We start from the raw sequence: 27,288 nt of genomic DNA, 5'->3' as shown, positions 1-27,288 counted from the left end.
ACCAGCGTGCAGTGAAGTTGACTGTTGTCAGGATAGCCCTTATCTAGCCTGTTACAACTCTGTGGCATGGAATATTTACTGCTGAATGGATTCAGGGAAGCCAAACATAAATGTGTACTCAGTGTTTAAAAGGAAATAAAACAAGCAGAATGATTATGGAAAATAAGAAAGTGAGAAAGTGTGGGCAGTTCTCTATCTTCTCAAGTTTTGGTCTGTTTTAAAAAGAAGATGGCGTCACCTTTATTCTCCACCCATCTTACTCCATATAGACAGGGTCAACTTATAAATGGATTAATACACTTCTGACTCCTTTTATGGGTCCCCAAGATGCCACATAAAAAGCTGATCTTGAGATAAGGACTCGAGATGATTCCTTGGCTATCTGTGTGTGAGGAGGTAGAGCTGGCCATCTGAAAGAACTTCGAAGGGTGCCTGAAACTCCAAAATGGCTGTTGTAAACTCCACCCATGATCAGCTGGCTAGGAGTCAGTCTCTGGAGAAGCAATGTAAGAGTTCTAGAAAAAAATTATCACCGCAAGCTTCTCCCTGCCTTATACCTTCCCTCATCAAAGGTCCTGGAGGAACTGAAGCTGTCTGATCTATAATAATATTCTGACGGCTATGCACTAAAGATACACAAGTGCACTTGTTTCTCTAGTGGCAGGCAAAAACTGAATTATGCCCAACCGACCAATGAGACATGTTTTAAAAATGGCAAGGAAAAGAACAGACGGAAGTTAGCTGGCCCATGTGGAGATCATACCTGCCTCCCAACCTCCTTAGTATATGGAGACTGAACTAACAGGTTACAAAAATCCCATTCTAAAGAAGGCACCCAGCTTCCCCTTGCCTTCTTTCCCTCTCAAGAGACCTTGTGTGAGTGCAGGAAATATTCAAATTAGATACTGGAACTCCACTTAACTATGATATATATTATAAATTCTACAAATAAGTTCCTCTGCCAAGGTGGAACAGAGTCCTAAGAAAATGGGATCAGATCCCAGCTCGAATACTAATTTACTAGTGTCCTTAGGCGAGTCATTTAACTTTTCTTGGCCTCAGTTTCTTTGCTTGGAAACAGGAAGCCTGCACTAGATCAGGGAAGGCAAACAGAGTTCATCCCAAGTGCCAACTCAATCCACTGCAGTGAGTACAGAATATGATACAAAAATCTGTCGTGAAGCCGAGGCGAAGCTCAGCGGAAGCAGCCCTGAAATCATTAGCAATGCCCACCCTGACTGCAGGAGGGGAGAGTGGCAGTGTGCCTCACCCCTCTTTCCCTGATCCGGTGCTCCTGAAGGTTCCTTTTGGCTTTGATAATCTGGGGCATGTCCAGGACCAAAGCACTTTCAATAGCCAGCTGTAACAGATTTCTACCTGCACATTGGTATGTGGATGGATTTAGGATGTTGGCTGATGGCGTTCCCAGAGAGAGGAGCCGCTAAGAGAAATGCCTCAAGCTGGAGACACACATCACCGCTGCAACAGGACATGACGGTCAACACTGACGATTAGCTCATCCTTTCATCAATAAATTCATCTTTGCCGTGACAAAGACACAACCCCTGGATCTGCTGTGACCTTAGGCCATTTTAAGACAACAGGGGCATGCAAATCACGTACCCTTCAAATGGGAATGTGATGAGCAGAGATTAAAGGGACGTTCCAGGAATCCAGTAACTTCCTTAAGTGTCGTAAATATTTCTCACTTTACAAAACTTCAGAGTGAAAATCTATATGTACGTTGGACTGTATCTGAACGAGACAGGAGAGTTAAGATTTAAAGGGAGTCTTCCACAAATCAATTCACTCAACTCTCACCTTTGAAGAGCCTGAAGGTGACTGTCTTCTTTGTGAAGCAATGACAACTCAGCATCCATGCAGCATTTTTTGCTGTGCAAAGCAGGGCACCTGCACTAACCTTACCTGCTGTACACGCCCTGTGTTGGGTATGTACAACAAATACCATTTTCAGATTTCACAGATGGAAAACATGAGACAGATGCCAAATGACTACCACTGGGTTTCAGTTGGAGACTTGAGTGGAATGTGATTCCATAGTCCCAGGCCTTTTCTATTAGTCCTTTCACACTGGCAAGAGATGGAGAGCAAAAACCGGATCCTAACAATAGGGCAACTTCTCAAGTCCTTACTGAGTGCCAGGCACCGTGCTAAGCACTTTCAAGGATTTCTCATTTTTCCTCTCAAGAATTCCAAGAGGTAAAAACTATTACTATTTTTACTTTTCAAATGGGAAATTGAGGCTTAAAGAGATGAATCTCTCCTAAGGTCACAAAGCTCCCGGGGAACAGGAAACAGAACAGACACAGGACAGAAACTTATGCAAATTTGGCTCCAAGGCTGTGTTCAATTTACAGTTCGAAAAAGGAAAAAGGCTTTGTTTTATGCACTTTTCATAGTATTAGCGTATAAACAAATAGATGGGATATTTTTCTTTATGCCGTATCTGGTGACTAATGCAAACCAGTAGCATTAAAATGTAAGATCACCTAGCTTCTTGGCCTATAATTTCCTCTTACATTGAAGAAACTTTTAAAAGGAAAACAAAAAAATCTACAGCTACACCAGCAAATTCCACATGCAATCTGAAAGAGCTAAAAAAAAAAAAAAAAAAAAAAAAAAGAGAGAGAGAGATACTCTGATAGGTTTTGTTTTGTTCATTCCATAAGAGAGGGTTAGAATAAAAACTTAGATGGTAATTCAGTGAATGGCGCATTAAGTAGAACAGATTGCAATTCACAGCAGCATAAGCCTGTTTGGGGGCTGCTAAAATAAACAGATTCATCTCCGAAGATACACAAGGAGGTGGTATGTGCAGCACCAAGGTGCCATTTCTGCAGGGTTGTGTGTGTGTGTTTCCCCCTCTTCCAGCCACATACTCACTTTAAATGTTAATCTGTCCTCAGGAGCACTACCAAATCACCATCTTTCCACACGCCTCCATCTCTTTCAGCAGTCAAGCCGCAAGCCCTCCAAATAAGCATGTGGATGTCATTTCTAATCTGCCCCTGACAGGCAGTGAGCTGCCCCTTGCTGATAAAAGGAGACAGTCATAAAAGAGGCTGCTATGAAGCCAATACGAATCTCTCTTGCTTTAATAACATGGGACATGACTCAGAGCTGAAACCTGAGGCCTCCACTCGGTCTCTAGTCATGGGTGGGAATTGCCTCACCATTCAGAAAATGCTGGTTGCCTATTTTCTTCCAAAGCACGGGGAGAAACTTGAACCATGGGAGAGGGAAGTAACTAGAGATGGGAGAAGCATCAACACCAGCAAAACAAATCTTCTTCCAAAATCTTCTAAAATAGGGCGGACTATTAGAGAAGAATCCTAGAAACTGCAAGTCTTTTAGCTGGAAAACTGAGCCTGGAGAATCAGTAAAAGAAAATTCTTTCAAAAATGCACAGCTAACTGATGGCAGCTTTGGTAAGAATCCAAGGCTCTCAGACCACAGCTTTGCCCATAAACAAGTGACTGGCTACACATGTTAGTTCTGTCTTAGCACATAAGCATGTGGCAGACTTTTACAAACAATCTCATTAATCTTCAAAATGACCCTATAATAAAGCTATCATGAAAATGAACACACACACACACAGGGCAAGGCATTTCCCAAGTGAACAGAGATCACGTGTGGCAAAGCTGGCATTTAATCTTGGGCTTGTATGACGCCATACTCATGTTCCTTCCATATTACCATGATGTTGCCATCACAAGTGTGATGCAAATTCTAAATTTACTTAAATTCAGTCAATTTCTAAATTTACATCCCCAATAAAAAAAAACCCAGACTGCTCATTTGAATTTTGACAACTTATACTCCGGTCTTGAGAGAATCAGTACTTCTGTGATAGCAGATACAATAATACAAGGCTGAAAATGACAACCCTACTGGAGAAACGGAAAAAGTAAATAAGATTAGTCCCTATTTGTGAAGACTTAGAGTTAGTTTAGAGGGAGAGACATAAGCATGCAGGCCCAAAATACTTGTAATAATAGCTACCACTTAGGGCATACTTCCCTGTGCCAGGAAATATTCCAAGTGATTTACATATACTACATTTACTTAGTCCTCCCCACAATCCTACATGATAGGTACTATTATTCTCATCCTTTTCACTCATGAAGAAACTGAAGCAGAGAGTTTAAGTAACTTGCTTGTAATCACCCAGCTGGTAGGAGTCCGAGCCAGGATTTATGTCTATACAGTCTGGCTCCAGAGTCCCTGATCTTCAGCCTGAGACTGCAGTGCAAGGGTGCACTTGGGGCAAACAGGAGGGGCTCCCGGTGGTCTCAGGGAAGACTTTCTGCAGAAACTGTCAGGGAAACACTAAGCAAAATGCTTAGTACATGACAGACACTCAATACATGTTTATTGACTAATTTGTTTCTCAAAACTCTGAAGGATACAGAGTAATAAATTAGCCAGCTTCATGAAATGGATGTGGAAAAGATGGCAGAGAGAGGTATTCTGGGCAGAGTTCAGAGCAACGGGCCAATGTCTAGAAGGTTTGAGAAAGCACAAGGTCAGGAAGCGCGAGTGGTACAGAATGGCTTTCACACATCACAAGGGTGAGGGATGTAGCTAGAGCAGCCAGCAGGCACCAAACTGGGCGAGGCACCATGAGGCCAGCGCAGGAGGTTAGACTGCATCCCGAAGGTGATGCAAGGCCACTGTTTATTGTGTTTGGGTGGAGAAGTGCATACATGAATTTTCATTTTAGAAAAATCTTGGGTTGTTGTGTAGAAAATGAACTGGAGGGCCCAAACCTACAGATAGGCAGACTAGTTAGTTAGGCAGGTGCTGCACTAAGGGAAGAAAACAAATGATGGTAGCCTGAATGTAAGTATTGGTAGTAAAGAGAAAGAAAAGTGGATAGGCTGCAGAGATATCAGAGGTAAGCTGACCAGACTACGAGAGGTGGGAGGTGGAGACAGAGGAGTAAACAGATGATGCCTAGGTTTTTGACCTGGTCAAACTGGTAAACTGCCCTAATATGGGGAGTAGGGGAAGAGATTATATAGGGTTAGGGCCACAAGCCTGGTTTTAGACTCGCTAAGTCAGAAGAGCCTATGGGTGATGTCCAAGTGGCAGCTGGCTACATGAGTCTGCAGAGATTGAGGAGGCCCTGGCACCTAGCCCCGATCTCAGCAGACCTTGCAACAAGCCTATGGAGCTTGGTAGAGGGAGAGCCTATTAGCACCACTGAATGAGGACAGAGAGGATCAGAAAGGCAAAACAGTGCCCAAGGTCATACTGCAAGGTAAGTGGCAGAGGTGTGAGACAAGAATTCAGGTCCTCTGACTTCTCTTCCAAGAGTAAGAAGGATGATTGTGACTGGCAAGGGGGCAGGCAGGGAGGCAGTAGAGGGTGAATGAGCAAATGGTCGAAACTGGGTATTAGGTAAAAGCACCACGTCCTCTGCCTCCAGCCCCCTCGTCACTAGCTTTTACTGGCTGTAAGCTGTCTTTTGGCAAATCTATGGACTGAGAAAGTTTGGGAACCACAGGTTTAAAGAAGAGCCTAGGCTAGGCGCAGTGGCTCAGGTCTAACTCCAGCACTTTGGGAGGCTGAGGCCTGAGGTTTCCTTGAGCACAGGAGTTTAAGTAAACACCCTGGGCAACATAGAAAGACTTTATCTCTACAAAAAAATGCAAACATTAGCTGGGCGTGGTGGCATGCACCTGAGGTCTCAGCTACTCAGGAGGCTGGGGTGGGAGGATTACTTGAGCCCAGGAGTTTGAAGCTGCAGTGAGCTGTGATCACGCCATGCCACTGCACTGCACTCCAGCCTGGGTGACAGAATGAGATCCTGTCTAAAAAAAAAAAAAAAAAAAAAAGGCTGGCAGTGGGAGAGGAGCTGGTAGGAACTCTCAGCAGGATTCTTTTTCAAAGCTTGCCCCAGAATCTTCCAGCAAGTTAGCAGAAAAATCGACGGCAGCCTCACACTTTCACTGTCTACCATCTCACCCAGTGTGTTAGGCGCATGTACCCCACACATTCACTCCTGCACTTCACCCCCTTTCATATAAATCTTTAAATGAGTTTCAAATGCAAAGGACAAAATCTGTTTAAGACATCAAGTCCTGTGGATACTATTTCATTATAAGGAGTCCATCTTTTTCTTTTCAGGTAAAGCCTGGAATGATTTAACTGTGACAAAATTAGCATGCAATTTGTAAGTCATTACGGTGTAAAGTATGTGGTAAGAACACTTTATTGAACAAACCTGCTGAGTATAATTTTCCCAGGAACTGAAAAAGAGACAACCTCTCTCCAAGGCTCTCCTCCCTCTTTTAGAAAAACCCTGCTAGTACCTGTATAATTATGTCTTCCTTCTGACGGCCAAAAGCCAGGCACGCTCTGTACATTTAGCCAATGGAAACGGGAAGGAATCCACAAGAAGTCAGGGTGCCTTCCCAACAACAGGCGTCTTAGTATTTTCTGGGCTTCAAGTCATTTGGGGAGTCAGGTGAAATCTGCTGAGACAAGAACCCTGGATATTTCCAGATCACAAGAACTGCTGCTCACTAGATGGGTCTTAAGAATTACATGCCCTTGAAAAGTTCAGGCGTAATATTGTTCACCAGAAACCACTAGGGTATGTCCAGAGACATTATGGCCCTGGAATCTCAGAGACTTTGAATACAACATAAAAGCAGAAGGCCACTGCCCAGGACATGGAAGTCTTTGCTAGTTACAGATTATTGTAATACGTGATTTGAACTAAATGTGTATACAATTATCTCTCAGTCCTGTTGATTCTTCCAAGTGTTTTTCGTTATCAAATATTGCTACAGTTATGCCACAGAATCCACAAAACCGTACTTAAATATTTTTAGTGACGGGTCTAATCACAGAGAAAACACAAATCAGGGTTAAAAATTAGTGTTAAGAAATAATGTGGAAAGCCCAGGGTGACTCGCCCTATCTTCCTTAATACTCACAGACAGATACTAATTTCACCTACTGAGCAGTGGTCTTTCATTTACTGAATGTCAGGCACAATGTCCTGAGAAAATGATGAACAAGAGAGATTACAGTCCCAGAGATAGAGAGTAAACAAATAAATGAAATAATTACAGGTTCTGAAGCAGCTAGGGGGAGAGGGCTCGCTTACATATGGTAATCACTGAAAGCCTCTCTGAGGAGGCGACATTTTACTGAGACCTGATAGCAGAAGGAACAGCAGAGAGAGGAGGCTCAGGGCAGAAGGGAGTGGGAAATGTAAAGAAGGAAAGAAAGGCTGTGTGGCAGGAGGGGCCTAGTGGCAGGAGAAGGGGTTGGAGAAGCAGGGAAGAGTCAAGTCATGCAAAACCTTCTGTAGCAGGGAATCAGGACAATGGGTGTGTGCATGTGTGTGGGGACAGGGCAGTGGGGACGCAAACAGTCCCTGTAGAGAAAAGAAAGCTAAAGGTTTTCTGACCACCTTCTGTGTGCCAGGCCCTGTGCAAGCAGCTTTCGTGCATAATACATTCACTGACATCATATCCCTACATACATAACTTCTCAAAGTACACAAATTGGGACATACACCTTAAACACAAACCAACCACCACCAAGGAAGAAAATAAGGACAGGGCAGTACAATTGTTTGCCCAGTCGGAGAACCAGGAAAAAGCCTGGCTATAAAGCCCATGCTCTTCCTCTCACACCCGCCACTCGTGGAAGGTACCCCTCCTCTCCGCCTTCACTTGGCTTCCCACTGCTGCTCCTTTGCTGTTTCACTCCAGACTGGAAATGCCCTAGACATCCCTACCTTTTTAGGTTCAGCACGAATGCTCAGCCACAAAACTAGCCCCCCTAGAGTTTAGGGTGACTCCAGCCTTAGATGACCTCTCCCCACTCCCTGGATCCTCCAGTCCTCGGCTGTAACACCACCCCTAGGCCCATTCTTTTCTTGGCATTTTTACTTCTCACCCCCAGCCAGTGCCTGCCTTTGCAGGCACCTCATCAACATTTGCCAAATGACTAGATTCTCTCTAGTGACCTGGTCAACTGCAAACCATGGGCACTTGCACTGCACCCAGAGAAGCCTGAAGTTCACAGGGAAGGTGATGGCTGAGACAATAAAAATACCAATACTTGAGCCTGTTATCTTAGGTTTTTTGGTTGCAGACTTGGTGAGGTATGTGAGAGATTATTCATTACTGATCTGGTAGTCAATGTCATCAAAATGCCCGAAAAATAAGCATTCAATTCAAGTCAACAAATATTTGCTGAGCTCCCAACTGGTGTAGGACATTCAAATTTAATGGGGGTGAGGAGACAAACTGTCTGTGACTTCAGAGAGCACACGGAATGAGGCAGAGGTGAAAAGGAGGTCGTGTTGTTCTAAGTCACTTTACACCTGTGAGGTGGCTTCATCTGCTAGGATGGCGCCTGAGTGCTGGCAGCAAACGCTGCTCACAAACTCATCCCTCACCCCTACCCGCCCTGGCTCTCTGCATAACACTGAGGCTGCTGAGCACTAATGGCCTTGGAATGTTTGCCAGTGCCCAGCAAAACGGCCTTGGCATCAAGGAGACAGATGTTTGTCAGGGAACGGCAGGGCCCCGGTGCCCGTGGCACACAGCAGCTCTGTGAATGGTGGGAGAGTGGCTGCAGCTATTACTCTCCGTCAGTGCTAATCAATTTCACACCCTCTTCAATGCTGATAATAGATAATCTTTTGGGAAGCAGGCCAAGTTTCCTAACAGCTACAAGCAAGCTGCTCCCTGACACCCAGCCACTTATCCGGTCTCCCTCAAAAAAAGTCTAAGCTGCACCTCAAACAAAGCATCTGACGGTGCCAACACTGTTCTGCTAGGCGACTCCTTCTGGCAAGGAGGATGCTCTCAGGAAAAGGACTGTCTGCCTTACTAAAAAGTTACACAAGAATTCCAAAGGAAGCTAGGAAATTCTAGCAGCAGCAGTGGCGGCGGCAGCTTCTACTTACTGAGCGAAGTACTTTCTATACTTTATGCTTAGTCTTCATAATAACCTTTAACGGGAGGTGTTTTGTTTTTATTTTTTGAGACAGGGTCTCACTCTGTCACCCAGACTGGAGTGCAGGGGCATAATCTCGGCTCGCTCCAACCCTCACCTCTAAGGCTCCAGTGACCTCTCGGGCCTCAGGCTCCCCAGTAGCTGGGATTACAGGTGTGTGCCATCATGCCCAGCTAATTTTTGTATTTTTAGAAGAGATGGGGTTTTGCTCTGTCGACCAGGCTGGTCTCAAATTTCTGGCCTCAAGTGATCTGTCCACCTTGGCCTTCCAAAGTTTTAGGCCTACCCTAAAAAGGTAGGCTGTCTGGCCTCCCAAAGTTCAGGTGTGAACCACCGCATCTGGCCCAAAAGGGAGGTGTTTTTATTCTAATTTTACAGATGAGAAAACAAAGCTTAGGAAGGTCACCTCGATTGTCCAAGACCTCAGAGCTAGAAGTGGCAAGATTACCTTTTCTACTAGACTGCACCTCTATCTAGAAGACCAGTCAGTCACTGACCAACCTATCACTGTGCTTTTAATCCATTCCATTGTCCAAAAATGGCAGAGTTACCAAAGGGTGTTTAACTTAACCTGAGGGAATGAGGGAAAACAGGAAGCTCGAGGGGTTGGATCACCTTGCCCAGTATCAGGTTATAGCCCAGAAACTGAGGCTACATGAGGCAGAGTGACAAGCCATAGCTGGCAGTGATTTAAAGGTAGTGCTTGCTCTTAAATCCTAGGTCCCCTGACTCCCAGGTCTTCCTTTTGCCACCCCTCAAAACCTCCCTAGCAGATAACATCAGGGATTCCGTCAGGGCTGGAGTTCTAACTGTCTAATGGCTGTTTCTTTACAAAAGTCCAGGGAATTTCAAGTTGTTTCTAATTATCATTCAGATAAAGAGAAGGGGTACATTACTCCCACAATTTAACAACCACTGAGTGTCCTTCATGTCCAAGTTACTGTATAGGGAAGAAAAGCTGGAAATGGAAGGTTTAATTGAAGAACAAAGGGGTTGGGGTGAATTGGAATGAAAGAATTGTGGTGGAACATGCTAGTATCTAAAGTCCAGCCTCAGAATTTAGAGTCTTTGCCTTTTATCTTGCAGTAGTATCACTGTATAAAAGGAGAAAGCCCCAGTTAATCAATTCAATCAATCCACAAACTTCTGAGGACTTACTAAGTTTAGTGATCATAGAGAAATCACAAGAATGAAAAGTACAGCTACCTATCTGCTGGGGTTCATGAATGAAGGTATATTTTATGAAAGGGGAGAGGTGGATAAGAAGTGGCAAAGAGAAACAGGACACAGGTAACAAGGCCACTGTCTCCCCACATCTCCCCAGCCCTAGTCTCTCACTCTGGCCTGAGGCATGCCCTGAAGGAAAATGCTGGTGTAATTCCCAATGCACACGAAAGCCTTAGCCGAATGGTGCCAACACAGGGGAGGGGAGGGCTATACTAAAATTAGTCCTTCCACCAGTGAAGTTCAAAAGCCTCAAGTGTATCTTTAAGACAAGACTGAAAAGAAGGATGGAGTGATGCAGCAAAACAAGATCACAAGGAAAATGAGGTCTCCTGTAGACTTGGAAAAAAGGAAGCCAGGCGTCATTTTATAATGTGACTGAAGACTTGAGAAGTATCTTGTAGGAGAGCCAATACGAATCGGACATTAAACAGTGACAGGAAAGCTTACCCTGATTAAGGAACACAGATGGAAAGCTACAGTGGCAGAGAACAAAATGGAAGGAAGTAAAAAACACAGAGGGTGGGGTAACACCATAGTAAGCAGAGTCCCTCAAGAAAAAACGTCCAGCAGGTGTCCCTTCTCTCAGCAGCCATCAACATGAGAAAACAAGAGTTAGCCCTTCAGAACCTGTGGTTTGGCTTGGCTGCAATGCATCTGAGCTTCCATTCTCGAGGTCTCCAGTTTTCCATCTGTAAATGGGGTAACTGGGTTCCAGGACCATTCAGTTTCCTTCCAGCTCCTCTACCCTGTGATCACCCTTCCTCAGCATGCCTCCCTCAGGATTTCAGAGGCCAGCAAGTGTGAGTACTAAGACATGCTCTGCCAACATGGTACCAGGTCAGAGCCCTGTACTTTGGCCAGATTTTCGAAGAGAAGCTCTTGTCAAGGGTGCCTGTGCTGTCCACCCAGACTCCCAGGTCAGACCTGGATGGATACTACACATTCTTCTTCCTGAAAGGCTGTCACTGTTGTCAGAAGGGCAGTCATAACCACTTGGCAGACCATCATCTGTTCTACTTTTACAACATGTTAGATGGCACTGCTGTCCTTACCTATCCTGTGGGGAGATACGAGGAACAAAAGGGAACCAAATGGAGGGCAAGTCAATAGCTGGTAAAAAGAAAGACAGGGATACGTACGTGTTTTTCCCCTTCAATCTTCTTGTCCGCCACCTGCATTGCACCCAGATATTTAAAATGCAACTCCATTAGTCTGTCAACCTGAAAGAGAGAGATTTTACAGGCCTGAGTGGGAAGGAAAGACAACGCACAGCAAGAGAACAGTAGCACTCTTATTCATCTCACTGTCGCTCCTTACAAAGGGAGGCCTGCTCCGGCACTCCTTACAGCGGATGAGAGAAGCTTTGCTTAGGGACACATCAGGAATGGATCAAAGGGCTGGGGCAGAACAAAGCAAACACTTAGGATGAATGCAGTTTGAACCAGGTCATTCCCGAAAGGAGGCTATGCATTCTCAGCCCTTCTAGAACTCCCAGGAATGCACATTGTTAAAAACAAATAAATAAATAAAAATTCAAGTCCCTTCTTGCCAAGAGAAGGAGCTTGAAGTTACACACTTGATATTCACTTACAACTTTGCAGAAATTTCTTTTTTCAAACTGAAACCTTTCATGTTCAGATTCTGCCCCAGAGCTGATCTTTTTAAAAAAATGCCTGAGTCAAATCTTTTCAGTTGCTTTTGAGTCAGAAGACAGAGCAAGAAAACCTCCTTCAGCAACTTTAAAAAAGGCCCTGACTTTTGCTTGGCAGTAACTTAAAAATCAGTTTTAAGTTGAGCAAAGTCATGCTTCAAACATGGCTTGAGGAACACTCAGTGGGTTTGAAAAAGTTTTGTTTTTTTCCCCAACACTCCAAAATGACTGAAGAAACACTGTGAAGCCAGCTCAGACTCCTGACTTATCTTTTTATCAGGTTGGCACCATCATAGCCCTTGGCAACTCTGGCATTCATTTTCCCAGGAGCTGATACTGGTTGGTTAATAGGAGATGCCATCAGATAGTCTGAGAAGACTGTGGTCACACCTTCTTTAGCCAACACTGACGACCCTAAGACCTTAATGTTTCAGCTTATAAAGTATTTTCATGACCATTATTTCCTTAAACTTTGAAAAACACCTGACAAGGTGTGCAGGGAAGATAGGTAGCAAATCCCATTTTAAAGATGAGGAAACTGAAGCACAGATGTTAAATGATGTCACGAGGGTGACGTGACTACTAAGATGCTCTGTGTCCGAACTTGAAGGCCTCTTCATCATGCTATACTCCTGGTGAGGGTAGAAAAAATGGTCAGAGGTAGCTCAAAGAGACAGTCTTAAACCTTTCTTGGGTAAGTTACATAATGTCTCTAAGCTTCAACTGCCTTGCCTGTCAATGCAAATAATAACTATACAAGGATAAATAAACCACAGTGTTGTGAGAATATATGCAACGATGAAAGTCATCTGCTCTATTATCCAATCCACAGTAGTCACTCAATAAATGGTAGCTCTTATTACTGTTAAAAATCCTATCGTCTGGCATACTAGATAAAGATAAAAAATATCCATCTAAACTCATGTCACTGTGTTCCCAGCTTCCATAGCCCAATCCATCTAATCTCATGTAATTGCGGTCCCAGCTTCCATAGCCCGATCCATCTAATCTCATGTAACTGTGTTCCCAGCTTCCACAGCCCGATCCATCTAATCTCATGTAACTGTGTTCCAAGCTTCCATAGCCCGATCCATTTAATCTCATGTAACTGTGCTCCCAGCTTCCATAGCCCGATCCATCTAATCTCATGTAACTGTGTTCCCAGCTTCCATAGCCCAATCCATTTAATCTCATGTAACTGTGTTCCCAGCTTCCATAGCCCATTCCATCTAATCTCATATAATTGCGGTCCCAGCTTCCATAGCCCATTTAAGGCAGGCTCTACCATTTCCTTATCATTATCTTCATTTTATTACCACCACCTTAGTAAGACCTTATCTAATTCACCTCCCATTGACCCTTCAAGATGAGTATTGATGTCTCCATGTTGAAGCTGGGGAAACTGAAGTTCAGAGCGGTACACATCTCAAAAGTGGCGAAAACAGGCTCAAATCTCAAGTCTGTATCCAAAGCCAATGCTCTTAATCACTTTGCTATGCTGTGCAACACCCCTCAACAAAAATCCTAGTCTAATCCATGCTCTTTGGGTCTAAAAATCCCCCTCAAGTACTACTAGTGGTATCATCCTCAGGTGTTACGACTCCCAGGAGAATGCATTTGGAGATGAAAAGCAGAATAACCAGAAAAGCCTTTGACATGCAAAACAACAGGGCCCAGATGCTAGAAAAGAGAATTTTAGGGTAGGACCACTCAACCCAGTATCTGTCAGATCACATCAGGTAAAGAGCCTTTCTATCAGTCCTGGTCCCATCTTTACAGTCCAACAGTCACCCACCTTCTCGCTGTCATTTTCAGTGAATTTATTCAGAAGCCGGGTTCGCTGCTGCCCTCTCAGGTTCCGCAGAAGGGAAGCCAGGATCGAACAGACATGCTCTGGGTTGGGAAAGAGAAAAGAGAACATGCTGAGATCAGAGCAGTAATTATTACCTCTCTTCAACCTCGTCTGGTTCTATCGAGGGGGGGATAAGTAGGCCTCTCTGACTGTTGCTATTGATTAATAAGACAAGAACCTAAATTGTGTCACTAAAAAACCGAACCGATCTTCACATCGCACAAAAAATATATTCAAAAGGGATGATATCCTCAAGGACAACTTGAGCAAGTGAATCAAAACTAAGTTAGAATTCCTTTTCCGTCTGGAATTAATTGATTTTTATTGTCCACAACAGAACCTCAAACTAATCCTGCCTTTACAGAAATAACCTGTGAATAGAATATGAACACCAGCCATGACATGAACAAATAATAGATGAGACATGTTCTATCGAATTCTCAAATTACCTTATAACTTTCCCAAGTAAACAGCCTGGAATTAAATATGAAATATGACAGGGACCCAGTGCTATCACTTGCATTCTGGGGCAGCTAACACCCCTGCTTCGAGTTGAAAGGTGGCTGGACTGTAAGCACTTCAAAACAGTTAACAGGGCTTTCTGAGTTCAACAACCTAGCGCCTTCTATTATGAAATACTATTATTCTACTCTTGGAAGAAGAGGGTAATTGAAGGGTATATTACAGGCTTCAGGTGTAAAGAGATTCTTTTCTTTAAAAAGAACTTTCAAAAAATCAAGAATAATGACCTTGAAAAGGAGGTGACAAAAGTCTACTCGTGGAGAAATGGCAGAACAAAGTTTATTTTGAAATAAAATGCTCACAGTGTGAACAACAGTTTATTTGAAAACTGAGGAGCACCTTCTTATGCCAAAGTTACCTTGGGTTCCCAAGAATGTCACCTGACTACGGAGGTCACAAGGAAGCATTCTTACTTCTCGGATTATAGCACGGATATAATTTTGTGCCAGTGTGTTTTTCTTCACTTAATAAGCATCCCCCACCCCCTCGCTTCCCTAATTTCTTAATGTTGGAGTTATAGAGTCCTTAAGATTTCTATTTTCTATCTATATACACATCCCTGGTGATCTCATCTTGTCCTATGGCTTTGAAAACCATTTATATGCTGACGACTCACAAATTTGAACCTATAGGTCAGTCCTGTCCTCTGAATGCTGACTGATATATTCAACTGTCTACCTGCCCTCTCCACTTGGCTGCCTAACATCCTATCAACCTTTTTTCCTTAACTTTTATTTTGAGACAGGGTCTCATACTGTCACCCAGGCAGCGGCACGATCAGGGCTCACTGCAGCCTCGACCTCTGAGGCTCAATGAATCCTCCTGCCTCAGTCTCCTGAGTAGCTGGGACTACAGGCACACAACACCATGCCTGGCTAATTTTGTAATTTCTGCAGAGATGGGGTTTAGCCATGTTACCCAGGCTGGGGCTGAACTCCTGGCCTCAAGCAATCCACCTGTCTTCACTTTCCAAAGTGCTGGGATTACAGGTGTGAGCCACTGTGCCTGGCTGGTTCTTTTAAACTTAACATGTCCAAAAATAAGCTCCTGATCTTCCTCCTTAAACCTGTTTCCCATAGTTGTTTCCATCTAACGAACGGCAACCAGAATCTCCAGTTTCTCCCGCCAAAACCAGTGAAAATGCCCTTGATTTTCTTCTTTTTCACATGTCCCACGAGAAACCTCATCAGCTTTACCTTCAAATCATATCCAGTATCTCACCTCTTCTGACTACTACCACCGCTGCTACTGCACTACCCTCGTCCACATCACCATCATTTCTTGCTTGGAATAGTCAATAGCCTACTAGTGAGTCCGTCTGCTTCCACCCTTGTCTGCTTTGGCCTAATCTCCATAGAGCAGCCAGCACGATTCCTTAGGTTAACACCTAAAGTCAGGTCTGTTTAAAACACTCCAGTGACTCCCCAACTCAGACTAAATGTTGCTTCTAACGTCAGGTTGTTCCTGCCTCGGGGCTTCTGCACTTGCTATTTCCTCTGCCTGAAATGTTCCTCGGCAGATTATCTGCATGGCTTACTCTTTAAATCTGGTTTTACTCCACTGTCATCCTCTCAGCAAGGCTTCCCTTTGACCACCCTATTGAAAAATGCAATGCCTTACATGGCTATTCTCAAGTCTTACCTGCTTTATTTTTCTCTTCGTCATGTGTTACTTTCTAAAATACTCTATCATTTATTTATTTATTTATTTATTTTGTTCACCATCTCCCTTCAGTTAGAACACAAATTCTCTGCAGGCAGATATTTTAAGTCTGCTCTGTTCATTTCCACATCCCCAGTTCTAAAACAATGTCTGGCACATGGTAGGTGTTTTGCGAATACTTGCTGAATGAATTATATTTATCAATATAAAAGTTTTCAGTGGTGGAGGTGGGCGTGGGGGCAAACAGGCCACTTTTGAATTCTGGATATGTTTCAAATGCCTTCAAATACCTTTTGCACTTCTATACATAATTCCCACCCCCAATTCAGAGCAATACTACCTTTGCATTGATAATATGCTTTCAAACTGTTCAGTTATAAAATGGTCCTTAAAGAGTTTTTGTACGTGGGAGTAGGTAAATGGCTTTTTCTGAGGGTGCCATCAATTTCAATAACATATTTCTAATTGGTAGAATCCATTTTTTTAGGTATTGAAAATACAACATTTTTCTTAAAATATGCTGTGGACAGAGGTACTATATACCTTCTCAAGACCCCAGGCTCCCCCAGTATCTTCCTCTCAACTTTTATGTAAAGCTGGGACTGAGCTGGTGGAACCTCCATCTGCCGTAGTCACTCACTGGGGTGGGGTGAGGGTAGAGAGTAGTGGAGAGGGCCCTGCCTCCACAGGAAGACAAAAAACCCCATGAACCCAAGGTAAGGACGGTGAGCTAACAGAGCTCAGCTCAGGGTGAGAAAGTAGGGTAAGAAAGGAACGTCTGTGAAGACGCACTTGAGCGAAAGTGCTCCGACCTTTGTGTATGCCAAGGAGAGAAGGTTAGGGGCGGGAAGAACGAGGGACAGGATCAACTCTGTAACCTTGTGCCAACGAAGCTGGAAGTAGCTGTGATTTCTTCAGCTGGTGAACAGATACGGGACAGGCCATAACAAATGCAGTGAATTCTAACAAGACCAGTTCTGAAACTTTGGAATTATTTAGTATGACAGCTGGTGACAACATCCTGGTATTATATACATGACAATCTGACAACTACAGAGGAAGGAAAAAAAAAAAATCAGAGCCAAAGCTCTCATCGATTATTTGAGCCAAATTTCTCATTGTATGATGGAAAAACTGAGGCCCAGAGAGAAATGACTTGTCCACACAGCTAATTGGTGGAAGAGGTAGAACTCAAACTTCGGATTACTCACTCCCTCATTCACTGACCAGTTTACCTCTGTGCCTAGCAAGTGCTGAGTGTTCAGGGCCAAAAACAAACAACACAGCCTCCCTAACCTGAAGGAGCTCCTCATTTGGTGAAAAAACCGAAACAATTACAGCACTGTTACAAGTTCCATTACTGAGGGAGGCAAACAGGACGTGGGCAACATAGAAGAGGCACAACTGACTTCCAAGGATTCCCACTGGACATAACCAACAACTGAAAATCTTAAAAAACAAAGAAGAGCCATAGCCAACAAGACAGAGAAAAGGAGAGAACATTCCAGGCAGAAGGAACAATACATGCAAAGATCAGTTTGAATCAGTTTGAATGGAGTGCCATGTCCATGTGGCAGAGGGGAGGCCAGTGAGGAAGGCAAAGGTTGACCATGGAGAACAGGGGCAAGGGCCTACCAGTGAATTTTAAGCTGGGGAGAGAGAGCATGGGATCTGAGTTTACACCAATCTCCTCAGCAGCCATAGTTCTTTCAGAGATCAAGATCAAGAAAATGTTTCTCTTTCCTGATACATTTTTTGTATTTCCTTATCAACGTTCCTTCTTTGCCTGGGCTATTAGGAAGCTCAAAGATGAATTTATACTCAACCACAGAAAGCAATTTCTTTTATTCTTTTGTTGTTACTGATTCCCTTCACCCCCTACCAATGGAGTTTAAAATAAAAGCAATGGATGTATGAGGTAAAAATCAAACTACATGAAAAGGTACAATGTGTACTTGATATTTATTGAGCATCTATACTATTTCTTTTCTCATATTCCTTCCACGAACTCATTCTTCTCTCCCAAGAAAAACTACAAAGTACCTTGTGTACATTTTCAGGGGGAGAGTTCTGCATTTCATATATAAAAATATTCCCTAATATATCTTTCCATATCGGCACACACACTTCATTTTTTAAAATGGCTATCTAGAATTCCACTGAGCTTCTTTATCACAATTTTAACTAGCGCCCATTCCCGAGTATTTTAGGTAGTTTCCAGTTTTGTGTTATTTTATTCTTGCTGTTAGAAGCAATGCTGCAGTGAGTATACAAGTCCACATATTTTGGCTTACTTTTGCACAAATATTCTGAAAGTCCATTCCTAGTAGTGGAATTAGGGCATCAAAAGAAATTTACATACGAAATGTTGAAAGACACTGACAAACTGTATTCCAAAACGGTTATATCAATGACATACCCACTATTAGTATATATATGAGCATCTGTCTTCCCATATCCTCACTCAGATTGCATATTATCCAACTTAGTAATTGTGACAACCCACAAGGTGAAAAATGAGATCTTCTTTTGATTAGCATGTGTTTGTTCTTGTTACGAATGAGGTGAAACATCTTTTCCTATGCGTATTAGGGTTCTCCAGAGAAACAGAATAGGAAATATAAAAATATACAGAAAAAGATTTATTATGAGGGATGGGCTTGTGCAATTATGGAGGCTGAGAAGGCCCGTGATCTGTCATCTGCAGGCTGAAGGCCCAGGAAAGCCAATGGAGTAGTACCAACCCAAGCCCAAAGGAATAATGTCTTCCCAGTGATTTGGGTATCCCACAGCCCAGTCAACTGAACATAAAATTCACCATCACACTATGTTTATTGGCCACTTGTATTGCTTTTTCTTGAACTGCCTGGCCTTATCCTTTGTTCAATTTTGACTTCTATGAACTCTTTATAAATTAAGGATATTACCCTTTTCCATATATGTTGCAAATAGGTTCCCTAATGTAACATTTGTGTTTTGACAAATTCTTATTCAAAGCTAAGATTTAGTGCCACCATATTGTTTTGCTGAAAGCTCCTTCAAATTCCTATTTGAACATAAGTAGGGTACAATAATAACTGTCATCATTTTTATTGTTTATCTATGCCAGTAGGCTTGAGTCTGCACACAATTTTTTCACAGAATCCTCACAACTAAGCTGTGGAAAAGGTACCATCCACATCTCCATTTTATAAATGTGGAACCCAAGGCTCAGCGAGATTAACTGATTTAAGGTCATGTGCTTGAGTAGGTAGCTGGATCTTAGATCTGAATCTAAGTCGCCTGATTCCAAACTGGAAGCTTTTCCTACCATGTTATGTTTCCCACATATAAAAGGCAATCATCAATGCTATTAAAGAAGGAAGGTAAATGAGACCATGCAAAGTCTGAAAATATGCCTCATATTTGGGCTCACTGTGCCCAAAAGACAGGCACTATATAAATGTGGATTTAAAAAATTAACAGTTTTAACAAGAATAAAATGAAGTAAAAGGCCATATGGAGTAAGACATGAATAACAACCGTCTTTCTCTATTTTACAGAATTAGTCTTTGCAGAAGCAATTTCCACCACAGTCTAAATAAAGAAGAGACTTTGGGTTTCAGGCAGTTCCACAAAAATACTGAACCAGAACTTCTCAATAATTTTCTCTTTTAATCTTGCTGATTAAGATAGATGAGAAAGAGTTGCAAGAGAATGTTCTTTATATACCTCAACAAGATGGGGGAGGGAGGGCTGGGTGCTGGTGGTGCAGAGAGGGTATCAGGAGCTGTAATTTTCAAAGAGAAAAATGTAATAAGCAGAATAACCATCTTCTTTGGCAGCAGATGACACTTGCATGCATTTCCACAGCTCACCCCTGTCTGGAGCAAGATATACCATGATCAATTGCAATGGTATATTAAGAATAAATGACATTTACCTATTTGTTTGGTATTTAAGGCCAATTGATGCCTATGGCCTTCCACCTATCTGGATGCTGAGGCATGCCATAGGCTACCGGTGCCTATGACAGGGAAACACTTCAGCCATCCCAAGTTTACACATATATACACACACCAAGTTTCATTAGCTACTAATAAATATAGCTTCCCTAAGAACAGATTTCAGCCCAAGGTGGTGTCAATTTTTCATGCACCAAGGAGATGCGGAGAGCTGCTGGCACAGGGAGCAGGGGAGATAACAGGTTTATCTGCTGGCCAACACTGCTCAGCTGCTCCGTCATTTCGACAGGATAAAATGGAGGTGAAGGATGGTTATGGAGCTGTCAATGCAGACCGGGTGGATGTGGTAGTTCCCACTGCAGAGAACAGCCTCTAAGGGAGGGCCCAGGAAGTGCAGAAAACACACACGTGTGTACACACACACACACACACACACACACACACACACACACGGAAGCAACATGGCTCCACCAAGGGGAAGGCTAGGCAAATCTACATTTTCAAATCCCTAGGTAGGGAGGTAGGCAGCCTGGCATCTAGGTGGAGCGTTAGAGAGCCAGGATTGAAATTGTGCCAGTGACAGTCCCTGCCTGCTGGGCTCCCTGCTCAACAGTCAGACAACTGGCTGCCTCAGACAGACACTAATTACTGAAACCGCCTGGAGGGAGGCTCTAGCCCACCCTTTCCCCAGCTCAGCTCTCTTCAGGGCTTCTCAAGGGTGATTAACAAAGGGTTAGATGCCTGTTTCTATGTGAGAGGGTTAAAAGTTTGATTTTCCAGGGGGCAGTTCGAGTTTTATAATTTTCAGAGCTGGACGGAGGGTTAGAAATCTCTGATCTGATTCTGGGGTTCTGAGTATGGAAACAATAGCCCTGAGAAGGAATGTGATTTGCCTCAGGTCCAAAGTACCTTTGTGGGCCACTGGAATCTAGATCTGCATTTTTTTCCCTCCAAATCATGACAGACATTTGCGAGACTGATGAACACGGAGGCATGCGTACCCCTCCCAAAACACATACACAAATGTAACATTTTCCACGGAGTTTCAGAGCAGTCACATCTCTTAGTGATGGCTCCTTAGTTAAGAACCCTTGATCTAGTACACCCAAATCAGATGTCTTTCCAGAACAGCACAGACTGTGGCAGTCACTCCAACCAGCCAAAATGGTGTGCACCATTTCTGTGAAGAGTGGGATGGACTGGCATTTCTCATCCTTACTCTTAAAAAAAAAAAATATGGTCCACATTCTAGTAGGTGTTTGGTTAACATTACCCGTTCTCTATGAGAGCTATTTATCCATAGACAGGCCTGCTTATAAGTAGGCCTATTATGGTTCCATTGCTGAAAAAGGCACACAGGCATATGGAGAACACTAACTCCTGGGATCTGCTCCAGACTGCCAACAAGTGAATTAATTAATCTTATGTGGGGCTTTAGGATCAGAGAGACATGGATTCAAATCTTGTCTCTGGCACTTACTAGCTGGTTAAGCCATAAGCATGGAGCTTAGCCTCTGAGTCTCAGTTTTCTTATTTGTAAGATGGGGCTGTCCCTCCCATCTATTAAATCCATTCTTTCAAATGAGATATGTGTATAGTAGGCACTCAACAGACAGCAGTTTGAGATCTGTTGTACTGAAAAAGAGAACCACAAGGGATTCGCTCACCTATGCACCTGTCATAGATCACCAGGTAACTCCTTCCACACTGCAACCTGATCACATGTCTGCCACTGAACATGTTTCAGTCAGCCTGGGTCATCCTAACTAGCTCCTGCTGAGAAAAACAGAAATCTAGATTGCCTGGCTTTCTCAGCTGGTAGGGCTATTTTCTCTAACTCAAGATTTGTTCTAACCCTAAAATGGAGCAAGGCCAACTTCGCTCAGACTCTCTAATCCCACAATAAATTAAAATAAAGCGCTTGTGTGTTGTTGGCTATAAAGCCACCAAATAATACAAGATTCTGGGAGACCTGCAGACAGTGCTAAGGCGAGTAGTGACTATTTACTAGTAAGGTGACGGACACAGCACATCTAAGTAGAGATGGTCCTATCTTTTAATAAAAAGAAATGTACTTGGCCATGATAATCATTTGCCTTTTGGTCTTCCTGCAAGAACTGAAAATACAATGTGTGATCTGTAAAGAAATGAAGATTAGCTTCTTCTCTAGAGTTTTATAATCTTAGGATAATTACAGGGCATGAAGTGGTACATCACCAGCCCTCCCTTTACTCAAAATTCTGAGTACCTACTATGTGCCAGGCAATGTAGCAAGTACTAAGACAATAGCGATGAAAGACAGCCCACTCTAGAGAAGTCCATCATTTTATGATTAAGGCTAAGAAATAAACAACTACAATAGAGTATACTGGCATGCATGGAAAATACTCAGCCCATATGTGAAGAGCCCCTAATTCAGTTGGGGTAGGAAAGAGGAGGGCCTGAGAAGGAGTGGCTACACACTGAAAGTTAAGAGGTCAGAATTGAGACCTGAGGACAACATTCTCCTCTGAGACTCTGGGAGAGATGCAGGGCTGGATGTATTACACTGGCAGGTGAGTGGCCGTGTGCTAGCAGCTTCACGTTTTCAGTGGTAAAGTTGGTGGACAGAAACCAGGATTTGGGGTTCTACGGGAACACTTAGTTTTCGGAGCCTAGAACTGGGCCACATTTTTGGAGTCAGCAATAAATGGAATACAGATGGTTCCTGATTTATGATGGCTTGACTTATTTTTTGTCTTTACGATGCTGCAAATGCAATATGCATTCAGTAGAAACTGTACATCAAGTACAACCATTTTTTCACTTCAGTATAATATTCAATAAATTATGTGATATATTCAACACTTTAAAAAAAATAGGTTTTGTGTTAAATGATTTTGCCCAGCTGTAGGCTAACGTAAGGGTTTTGTGCATGTTTAAGGTAGGTGAGGCTGAGCTAAGATGTTTGGCAGGTTATGTGTGTTAAATGCATATCTGACTTACCATATTTTCAACTCACAATGGGTTTTTTGGGACATAACCCCCTGGTACGTTGAGGAGCATGAGTCCTATGTACACTAACAAGTCTCCCAGGGTGGGAGTGGGAGAATAGAAGGAAAAAAGTGACAAGGTGCACAGTAACAATCCCTAAATCTGACTTTCTCAACCTCTGTGCCAAGAGAGGTGCCTCCAGATTCTAGAGGGGTCCTGCTGGAACCTCTGTTGAAGTTTTAACATGGCGGGGCAGGGGAAGGCTCTGTTCACCAGAAAGGAGGAGGAGGCCCTAGCAAGTGGAGCTGGGTCACAGGAGGAGGCTTTTAGGAATCTTTGGCACAGACTCACTCATTTAGTCACGAAATAGGTATAAGAACCCTACAGTGTGTTAAGACTCATGACAGAAAATGCTATGCGAGATGATGGATATGTTAATTTGTTTGATTGTGGTCATCGTTTTATAATATATACTATTCATATATCAAAACAAAAAGCGGTATACCTTAAATATATAAATTTTTCATATGTCAATCTCAATAAAGCTGTTAAAATTTTTTAAAAAAATAAAATTACAATTGGGCTCATGCTTGTAATCCCAGCACTTTGGGAGGTCAAGGCTGGTTAGATTGCTTCAGGCTAGGAGTTTGAGACCAGCCTGGGCAACACAGTGAAACTCTGTCTCTCAAAATTAGCTGGGCATGGTGGTACACTCCTGTGGTCCCAACTACTTGGGGGGCTAAAGTGGGAGGATCACGTGAGCCCAGGAGATCAAGGCTGCAGTGAGCCATGATCGCACTACTGCTCTCCAGCCTGGGTGACACAGCAAGATCCTGTCTCTTAAATAAATACAAAAAATTACATGATAGAAAATGACAGGGGCAGAGACTAATGATGGAGAAAATGCTCTCCCAGCCAGAGGAGCTAAGAGTGGTAGGAAAGGTAGCATCAGAGTTAAGACTTGAAGGACAGGTACAGGGAAGAGGGGAAATGACAGCAAGGATATTCCAAGCAGATAGACCAACACGAAGTAAAGAATTAAATTATAAAGCACAGGATATGGACAAAGAACTGGAAAGAGATCAATGTTGCAGGAGGGAAGGAAGGATGAAAAGTAATGAGGTTGGAAAGATGGGGTGCAGATCACAGACAAATATGAACGTTGGACTATGAAAAGCAGACCCTCACCATCATCCTGATGGCCTGGCATTTACCTACTGGCCCAGCCTGGTTGGTCGCTCTGCCCACCCAACTTCAGAGCCTGCACCTGCCTTCCACAGCCCAAATGCTTAAGACAGACACACATGGGTCAGCCAGAGTTCTATTCTTAGGATGCAAAGGGTCCCTGCACTCCAACCATCAGGCCCACATCTTGGCAAGACCTTGCAGGGCCACCTTAAAAACCAAGGCCATGCTGCAGAGCTGCCTTTGTTTCCATAGAACATCTAAGGCCATTGGATCTTTTGTTTTAAGGAAATCAAACAGCAGTGTTCTTCTCTCACTTCCAAAATTACAGCCTGTGCCTGTTTTATTGCCGAACCTTGCCACCCACCTGCCCCCTGCCCCCTGCCCCTCAGAAGGACAGACGTCCTGGTTTCTGATAAGACTCTAGATGCAAACAGGATGTTTAAAATACCCTAATTAGATCGATCTTGACTTCAGCAGTGGTGTGTTGGAATACAGATTAATCTGTTCCATGTCTGGCACTGGCAGCTGAAGTAGCAGGAGGCCCTGTCAAATCAAGCCATAACATTACACTCCTCTGCCTTTATTATTATTTTTTTCCCTTCTTACATTTCATTATAATGGACATCTGCCTAGCAGGGGATGTGGCAACCTAAGAAGAGTCACGCGTGTGTGCTCAGCCACTCTGGCTGAATATTGATGTAAGTCAAATCAAACACCCTTCTCAAGACAGATGGATCTGTGTGAGCATCTATATATAGCCCCTTTTAACACATACACAGTGTACATATATTCCTATTCTTCACAAACACTGAATATTGCATAAGTGGCAGGCACTGGGCTAGGGGCTGGGAACTTCAAGAGGCCACATCTATTGCAAACCTACTATATGCCTGTGTGTGCTTTACACATGTTATCTCATTTAATTCTCACAACAATCCTATGAAACACATTTTATTAGTCTTCCCATTTTGTAGACAAGGAACTAGAGACTGAGTTGGGAAAAGAAATTTGCCTTCCAGGGTCTCACAGCTAGGAAGTGACCTAGTGAGCTTCACCATAATACAACTTGATTGTTTTCCTCAAGAGTTAAAATATACCCAATAGGCATATTAAAAAAAAAAAAAGCACCAACCTCACTAGTAATGAAAGTAAAGTCATGGGATAGTTTCGTGTGGTGAAGCTTTCAAAACACCTAACGCTTGGAAGGATGTGAGAAGATGAGCTCTCATTCTCTGCAACACATGTGAGTGCTTATCGTGTTGTACTGAAACTACCCTGTTACAGGAATCTCAATAGACGGTGAACTCCTCAAAGGTCAGGCCCACGTCTCAGTCGTATCTGTACCTTCAGGGTCTAGTCCTGTGCTATGAGTTCAACTAATGCTGAATGTGATATCATAACAAACCACCATGGTAAGTTAGCTTGAAGAGGTACATATGTATAAAAAGGGAGTAACTGGCTCTCTGAGAGGGTCTGGATGAACCAAATCCTGAATAAAGAGTACGGAATTTATCAGGGAAACAAAGTGGGAAACGCATTCCAGACCAAACATAATAAGCTTAGAGGCCCGGAGGTATGAAGGAACATGGCATGGGGTGGGCTGCAGGGGGTGGGCAATAAGATGGAAGGTGAGGCAAGAGAAGCAGGAGGCCTGCACACTCAACTACAGAGTCTGGACTTTCTCCCACAGGCCCTGTAGGATGGATGATGGAGATAAGCTGCATGACCAGGTCTGTGTTCTACAAAGACCATCCTGGAAGGAACAGCTGCAGGGATGTACACTGGAGAAGCAGGGTCAGATCCAGACACTACAGAAGCACAGGCATCAAGCACAATCTCCTGCACCCGGGTATATCTAACAGTTAATTCTCCCCAAGCAACAATGGAAATAGTTAATGATCTTCTGGAAAGAATCCGGATTTCCTTCTTTCTCAGGGGAAGAAGGGAAGTCTGCTATAGAGAACACTGGAGTTAGGAGACAAGGGTTTCTAGTCCATACTTTGAGAAAAATCTTCTCTGTAACTTTGAACAGGTCTCTTCTCTACCTGTTCGCTGGGTCTCAACATCTTTGTCTATAAAATGAGGTGGTCTGGATGATTTATAAGGTCCTTTCTCAGTTCAATTACAAGATCTTAGTTATCAAAAGAAATGTGAATAGCTACCCAATGACTTGGCAATTCCACTCCTAGATATTTACCCAAGAGATCATGAAAACATATTACCACAATAAAACTTGTACAAAAAATGTTTATAGCAGTTCTGTTCATAATGGCCTGTCAATAGGAAGAATGGAAAAATAAATCCACACACTGGAATACTACCCAGCAGTAAAAAGGAACAAATTACCAATGGATGTAACAACCTATGGTGAATCTCAAAAATGGTATGCTGAGTGAAAGCCTAACCCAAAAAGAACATACACTATATGAATTCATTGATAGGAGGTTCTAGAGGAGGCTAACCTAATCTATGGTAAAAACTCAGAACGGTGCTTACCTCTGCGAGGCATGGGGAGGGATCTGCTCAGGAAGGGGCATGAGAGAATGCTCTGGGGCGGTAGGAATGTTCTGTATCTTCATATAGTTTGTATTTGTCATCACTCAAATGGTGTACTCAAGATCTGTGCATTTTACTTTTATTTAAAAATGCGTATTATACATATGAAACTCAGTTAATTTATATGCATGCTAAAGTGTCTAAGGATGAAGCGTAACGCTGTCTGAAACTTACTTTCTACATAAAAAAAAAACATGGATGGATGACAGAGAAAGACATGGATAAATATGTGGTGAGGCAAATACAGCAAAATGTTAATTATAGAATCTGGGTGGCAGGTACATAAGTATTTGCTGTATAGCTCATCCAACTTTTCCGTATGTTTGAAAATTATCTTAAGAAAATGTTGAGAAGGAGGCAAGAAAAAGTGTGCACTTGGAATATGAATGATGAGATACCCAAAGGCTATTTTTCCAGAAAGCAGTTTTTATGTCTGTTGTTTGAAATTTTGAATGCCTTTTCCATTGAAATAGGTCCACTGAAACCCATTTAATGTGAAATATTGCCAAAATTAACTCAGTAGTCTCATCTTTCAGTTGTGATGAGGCTCCACAAGCATTGCCTAAGCACCTACTGGGTGCAAGGCAATATGATAGGTGTTGCCTTTGGTTAACTCACTTGTTTTCACTGTTCCCGTGGGATTCCATTCTCTTCTTTCAGAATATTCCAGTGCATTATGGATTTTAAAAGTGTTTAAGTGT

General features: G+C 43.0%; 1 protein-coding gene across 2 annotated transcripts in view; it reads right to left on the bottom strand.

Moving 5' to 3' along the window:
- CTNNBL1 (catenin beta like 1) overlaps positions 1–27,288 on the bottom strand; it is a 176,606-nt gene that overhangs the window by 18,062 nt on the left and 131,256 nt on the right. For both annotated transcript variants that reach the window (XM_005568970.4, XM_074005298.1), the window contains 2 exons: positions 13,686–13,783; positions 11,379–11,459 (listed from right to left, as the gene is read on the bottom strand). In XM_005568970.4, coding sequence (XP_005569027.1) covers positions 11,379–11,459; positions 13,686–13,783 — 179 coding nt within the window. The remainder of the gene's footprint in view (positions 1–11,378; positions 11,460–13,685; positions 13,784–27,288) is intronic.

This window comes from Macaca fascicularis, chromosome 10 (genome assembly GCF_037993035.2).
Source record: "Macaca fascicularis isolate 582-1 chromosome 10, T2T-MFA8v1.1".
NCBI lineage: Eukaryota > Metazoa > Chordata > Mammalia > Primates > Cercopithecidae > Macaca > Macaca fascicularis.
Note: the sequence above shows the minus strand (reverse complement) of the source record. Positions and strands in the feature narration are given on the sequence as shown.